Source organism: Colletotrichum graminicola (assembly GCF_000149035.1).
Source record: "Colletotrichum graminicola M1.001 genomic scaffold supercont1.319, whole genome shotgun sequence".
In the NCBI taxonomy this organism is placed as follows: Eukaryota; Fungi; Ascomycota; class Sordariomycetes; order Glomerellales; family Glomerellaceae; genus Colletotrichum; species Colletotrichum graminicola.
Window position 1 is genome coordinate 1 of NW_007361323.1, and position 7,286 is coordinate 7,286.

At 32.4% G+C, this 7,286-nt stretch overlaps 1 protein-coding gene across 1 annotated transcript; it reads left to right on the top strand.

The window, feature by feature from the left end:
- Positions 1 to 3,909: 3,909 nt before the first annotated feature.
- Positions 3,910 to 4,570, top strand: GLRG_11995 (uncharacterized protein; the record flags this gene model as incomplete). Its single annotated transcript, XM_008102678.1, has 3 exons — positions 3,910 to 3,972; positions 4,027 to 4,032; positions 4,085 to 4,570. 3 exons carry the CDS (start codon positions 3,910 to 3,912, stop codon positions 4,568 to 4,570), a joined length of 555 nt encoding a protein of 184 aa, XP_008100869.1.
- Positions 4,571 to 7,286: the final 2,716 nt, after the last annotated feature.

Sequence of the window (7,286 nt, forward strand, 5' to 3'; positions counted from 1 at the left end):
TTTTATAAGTATAACTATAAGAGGGCTTAATATAAAGATCTAGACGTAATAAATATATAGTTTTACCTTATAGTAAATATAATTATAAAATATAGTATTATAAAGTTTAATATTTATAACTTTAATAAGACTAGCTTTATAATAGGCTAAATTATATTTAAAATAGTTATTATAAGCTTTAAAAGGTATTTAAATATAAAAATAGTATAGTCTAGAAATTAAGAATAAGTTATAGTTATTTAGGCTATTAGTTTATTTAGTTATAACGTCTTATTATATATTATTATTAAAGGTAAAAATCTTCTTTTTACTTAGTATATAGAATCTAGTCTTTTACCTAACTAAGTTATTATAATATCTAGAAATAAATAGATAATAAATAAAAAAGGCCTAAATTAGCTTTAGTACTTTAATTAATATTTAAAGTTATATATAAAAAAGAAATATTACTTTTTTATTATTAATAGGTATAAAAGTTACTATTTTATAGACTTTAAGCTATATTATAAGGAAAATAATATTACTACTTTTTATATACTACCTTATTTATTTTATTTACTTTAGTCTTTAGATTCTAAGTGTTTTAAGTATTTAAAGCTAATATATAGTTAAGAAATTAAGGATAAAATATAATAAGGTAATACTTATATTATAAAAGATAACCTTTTTTTAGTATTTTATAACGCTTTTAAGTAAGCTCTTATAAAAGTAAATATTTAAGAAGGCTTTAGAGAGGTAAGGCTTACCTTTTTAAGTCTAGAAAGTATACTATTAAAGCTAGATATTAAGTTATATACTCTAACACCTCTAGGATCCCTTCTAATAACACTACTAGCTTAGACTTCTTAAACACTATATAATATAATAAAGATATCTTCTTAAGAAACTTTTATTAAGGATTACTTTATTAATTATCTAAATAGCTTTTTAATATATAAATTAATAGCTACTAAGTATATTTTTAATAAAGCGTTAGGAATTATATATAAAAATACTTTATTAAAGGCTAAAGTTAAAACTTTTTATAAGGAGAATAAGCTACTTAACTAATATAAAAAGGTAAAAAAAACTTATTTAAGGTAAAGAGGGAGTCTTAGTGTAGCTAATATATAGGATATTTAGTTATAAAGAGAGGTAATAACCTAGATTAAGGAGGAAATATATTAGATTAGTAGTTATAGATTAAGGATAAAAATAGGTAAATAGTAGTATAGTACTTATAAGAACACTAGATATAATATATAAATATACTAGTTTAATAAAGAAATATCTAAAGAATAGGATTTTAAGTAGTTTAAATTAATTTTATTATTCTATAGTTACTTCTTAGTTATATTTATAAGGTAGCTATAATTAGGTAGCGCGCTTACTTATCTAGTGCGCTTACTTATTATATATATTAATCTAACTTATATTAAACCTTAAGACTAAAAACTAGACCTTTTTTAGACTTAATTTTAATTTTTTAAAAATTAGTAAAAAACAGCCTTTAAGGTAAAGTAAGGAAGTAAGTAACTTACTATAATAAGTAACGTACTATATATATATATATTACTAGAAACACTAACACTAGGCCCTTTATTATTATAAAGCCCTTTATAATATAAGTTAAGGTATTATAATATAAAAGATAAAATAAATACCTAGAGGGCTATAGGGATTATATTATAAAATTACCTATTTATACCCCTATTATTATAATATATTTATGTTATTCCTAGGCGTACAGCCTACCTAGCCCTATAATTTAGATAGTCTATCTGCCTTAAGCCCTAACCTAGCCTACCTAAATATCTATCTAGCTAGGCTACGCTTTTTAAGGCAGTTAGTTAGGGCTGCCTTCTTTTTATATTAAGTAGTAGCATAACCTATTTAAACAGCGCTACTAGACGCTATAATAGCTTACACACTAAAAAAGAGCTTAGTAGCAGCCTTTTAAGATGCTAGGCTGTTAGACGCTCTTAAGAAGAAGAGGAGCCTCTATATAAGACTAAGTTCTGCTATTATTCCAGGGACCTAATGACTGAGGAAAGAAGCGCCTAGTAGAAACAATAGTATAAGGCCTTAAGCCTTGGAGGCAAGCTTTCTTCCTTCCTTAGAGGGAGGGGGAGATGTTATAGGATATCTATGTTATTCCTAGGCGCACGGCCCATCTGGCCCTGTGGGTTAGATGGTCTATCCGCCTTAAGCCCTAACCTAGCCTGCCTAGATATCTATCTAGCTAGGCTACGCCTTTTAGGGCAGTTAGTTAGAGCTGCCTTCTTTCTGCGTTACCTACCTAGATAAGTAAAGAAGAAGTAGTAATATATAGTAAATAATAATAAAAGTAATAGCTATATAATAGTAGTAATATAAGTTTATAGTTATTATATAAATAGAAATTAAAAAGTATTATTATATAGACTTAATTTAGGGCTATTAATTAATTTAACTTTTATTACTATATTATGTTATTATAGTTATTACTTTAAGAGATAGAAAGTTAACTATACTATGTAACTTATATAAAAGTGATACTATTTATAATAGAGGGTAGTAACCCCTTTTTCTAGGTAGTAACCCTATTTTTTTACCCCTTGTGTAAGTAAGGGGTTTTTAGCGTAGTAATGATGACTAACAGCCCTAGGTAGCCTTAGGCTGGCGGATTATCCTCGCCTGTTCCTATTTGCCTATGTTTAGAATAGCTAGAGAACACCTACCTCCTACTATAGTATCAGGCCAAAGGTTAACCCCCTCGTCAGGTAAATGTGGCCGTGCTTTTTTGATTATTTCAGCGACGGTACTTTGAGGTTCTTGTGCACATCTATCATAATTCTGGCCAGTGAGAGTCTCTCATACGTGGGTCACAACTCCACACTACCTGTTATGGAGTTTAAACTTACCCATCATACCATAGTAAGTATGAAACTTTAAAAGATTATTCTAAAATAGAATACTTTAATTAACTATAAATTGCCCTGCGTATAGTCCTTGAAGCCAAAGCCTATTGAATACTGGCTGTGACTGTGCAGGCCTCTTTATAAGTCTGAGCTGAACGCCTACACTGATTGCGGCCCTAGACGAAGCATCTGGGATAATCCCTGAGAGATGAGACCCTGTTTGAGAATCTCATGGCTTTTTAGTACAAGGAATCCATTACATTATATAGAGGTGCGGGTCAAAAGACCTTGCTCAAAATCGTAGGACAGGAAGTAGGGACTCCAAGAGGAAAGACTTCAAGGTACCTCATCGTATCAGATTTTTAAGGGACTCTAGAGGGTTAATAAGCTAAAGCCTCAATCTCTCAGGGGAGGCTAGCTGAATGTCTCAGGGGAGATAGGCACACTTTAGGTATGGAGCTAGGGAGAAGTATAGTCAGCGTCAGATTTCTATGTACTTCGTTGTACTGATACTGTTGGCTAGGTGATTCTGCTCAGATTCTCTTGGCATTTCAGGTAAAGACTTTTGAAATGCATCTCTGTAGACAGAAATATGTTGAGCCCATAATCGAGTCCCGAAAACCAGTACTACAAATCGCCGTCTGCGAGGACGCTGCGCACGACAGTGGGATACATGGGTCGACTGCGGACTCCGATAGGTTCAGCTTCTCACCCTACCTAGCAAGCGCGAAGTGGTGGAAACAGAGTCGATCAGCTGATCTGGCATTTCGGCTAATAATATAGAGTTCGTACGCCAGGGGCCTTTCCAATTAGATCAGGAAAACAACTGCCATAATGGAAACATCAGATCTCGGTGTCCGCCCCCCCCCCCCCCCCCCCTCCTCCAAAGAGGGCTATAAGTACTGTGACTTTTCTTTTCCTTATACGAGGTATTTCGCCATCCAGTTTCACTTCTGACCAACGGAAGTCCCTTACCAACGCTGAAAACTTGAATCTACTTCCCTTTTGTGGAACATTCACTTTGCTCGCCATGAAGTTTTCACTCTCGGGCTTGCTGCTTGGAGCCAACCTATTCGCGCCCGCGCTGAGTGCAGTATGTTACACAATCAACCCAAAGCCTAGGGGAAAGTTGCTTACTTCTCAATAGCTTGCTGTGAGTCAAAACGACGAGTCTATTTTGATCATCTAATCCAAGGGGTGTGCAGGGAAACGAAAAGTACGATGTGGAAAACCGTGACGGCGAATGGTCTGTGTATACCCCTGGCTACGAGAGTGGCAGAGTTGCAGTCACCAGAATCATTACTTCAGGGTCTACTATGATGATCAGAACAGCATACAATGGCGCAGACAAGACCAACCCAAAGCTTCATCTCAACGAAGTTTTGCAGGCAGTGTGGACAGAAAAAGCAGGCCTGAGCCTTCAATCACTGTCGCGTGTCAAGTTCTTGGAAGTGGCGAACTCTGATGTGAAGGCTGCGTGCAGATACTACAGAAAGAAAACAAAGTTGGAGGATGCGGATGAGTTCGAGTTCGATGTTGATCGTGTCAGCTCCAAAGTCTACAAAAAATTCTCAGAGAGCCCGTTTGGCTTAGTCGTTGGAAGGCTCTGCAGTGCGGCAGGCAAGATTCCTAATGCTATTGCGGTTGATGTCAGGAATGGCTATGATGATGTTGCGTGGGAGCTTATATAGGAAAACAAGGGTCATACATTAGCCCATGATAACGTCCCACACCTAATTCCGGACCACCTCAAAATGCCTCATCGAAGATACACACCGCTAGTTTCAAAATTGAATAACATCACCATCTCTCTGTTACGACCCGTCATGCAAGGATAACAGTTGACCGACCCACCTGGGCGTCGGGCGGCTGGGACAGGACATTTGTACTGCAAGATCACGGTTGGTTGGTTGGTTGGTAGATTCAACGTCTCGAGCGACGAGAGACGTGCCGGGCGCAAAGCCGACATGGTCTATGCTAATCTAAACTATGTTACAGGGCTACGTCTTGACCTAACGCTCCTGTTCGAACCACTACAAGATGAAGCAGATCTTCTAACCTGGCCAGAATTCTCTTATCCGCCATCCCTTTCCCGAGTCGCTTCGTCCATAAGGAAAGTATTTCGGATAGTGCTAGGAAAAACCACAAGGGGAAAAGCCTAGTACGGTCGGTCGTGATGTGGTTCTGCGCCTTTATTCTCCCCACTTGGCATTAGAGCGAAGCTAGGAAGGCGTACAGCGAGTCGGCTCCCAGCTGATGGCGATGCAGGAGCACGCTGTAATCGCTCTCCGTTACTGCCTGAACAAGTCAGACTCTAGCGGGAGCGAGGGTTTTCAAGACCCTCAAGTATAAGGTCTAGCACAGAGACAGGAAATGAGATACCTGCTGTGCCGGGGCTTTAGAGTATGGATGAGGGCGATTCGAGCACCTTGTCCCTGGGTAGTGGCCCGTAGGGTTAAAAATATCTAAAGATATCTATATAGATTTCTATATAACACAGTCTATAGATCTAGTAGATATATCTATATAGTTAATAGATCCTATAGATATAGATTTTTAAGTATGTGTAATCTATAAGTAAAATAGTTAAATCTAAATAGATATTTTTAATTATAGGTCTAGATATTCTAGTTATAAAGTAGATTTTGAAATAAATACTATAGATATCTAACCTATAAGCCTTTAAGTTTATATACTACCTAGCTTTAGGCCTTTAGTAAGTATACTTTATAATATATAATTTACTTTCTAATATACTTATATAGTAAGTAGACTACTTCCTCTTACCTTTCTACTATTTTTAGAAATGAATTAAGCTATAATATATAAGATTAATTAAAAGTACTTATTACTATTTTCTTTTTTACTATCTTAAACTACCTTATAGGCTTATATATTATATCTAGTCTTTTTATAATTACTATATTATTATATATATAGGTTATTACTCTTTATATAACCTATTTTTTAAGATATTTTCTTATCTTTTGTATTAATACCTTTTTTTCCCTTATAGTGCCTTTACTTTTACTATATTAAGTAACCTTATAAGATATAGTTAGGTCTTCTTAGCCCTTTAGTACTTACTAAGTACTTTTATCTTTATATAAAGTTATAAGTTTTTTACCTTAATAATAGTAAGTTAATATACTAACTTATTAATACCTTTTAACTATAAGTTAATTACCTTATATATTAGTATTAGTAAACTTCTTCAACAGTCTTTAATCTTTTTTTTAGTAAGGTAAAGCTTTATATACCTTTAATTACTATTATTAGTATTTTTAAGTCTTATAAGCCTAAGCTAGTTAGATATAAGCTAATAAGTATTAGTATATTTAGTTTAAAATTAGAGTAAAAAATAACTACTTTAAGGTTAAAAAGTATAACGTTAGCCTATTTAAAGCTAGCTTATATATTTCTTTTTTTATTAAAGTAAAGAATACTACTTTAAATAAGAAATAATAGGTAGATTAGTAAGTTAACTAGATAGATAGGTAGAAAGATAGGTATAGTTATATTATACTTAGAAAGTATAGAGAGCTAGAATCCTATAAGGAGATCTATCTCTATATATAATAAACTAACTTCTATATTTCTAGTAATATATATATATTAACCCTTATTATATTATGCTATTATATAGATTTAAAACCTTGTATTATTATAGCTTGTTTAGAGCTAGTTACAGCCTGTTACACTACTTATTACAGGTTGTTATAGCATAATACGGTCTATTTAATATCTAGTTTTATATAAGTAGATATTTCTATTTTTAGTACCCTAGAGTAGATCTAGTTACTATTTATATATATCTACTTTTTATACTTCTTAGAGATAAAGTACTATAGAGAGTAAATCTCTATAGGTCTATATCTAGAAGAAAAGATTATACTAAATGTCTTATATATATATAGTAGTGTTATCTTAAGGTTATAAATAAAGTTAAATTTAAGCTTAAATATAAGGTTATAGTTATATAAGCTTTTATATCTAAGTCTTTAAAAGTAAGAAAAAGGTTATCTTTAGTAATATATAGAATCTATATTTATATCATTTGTTTAATTTCTTTACCATATAAGTACTTTAAAGTGCTAAAATAGCTAATTTAAGAGACTAAAGGTTATATAATAATAAGAAAGTATATATAAAGTAATAATTTCTTTTTTTATATAGTACTTATTAAATCTGGTATATTTATAGTTATTATAGCTATTTAGAATTAAAAGTAATAAGTACTTTTTACATAAGACTTTATATACTAATTAAAGTACTTTAGCTAATTTAAGTTTATCTTATTTATAGTCTATTTATTTTTACTTAAGTAGATATACTATAACTTATATAATAAGTAAGCACACTAAATAAGTAAGCGCGCTACTAAACTATAACTATCTAACTATCTAA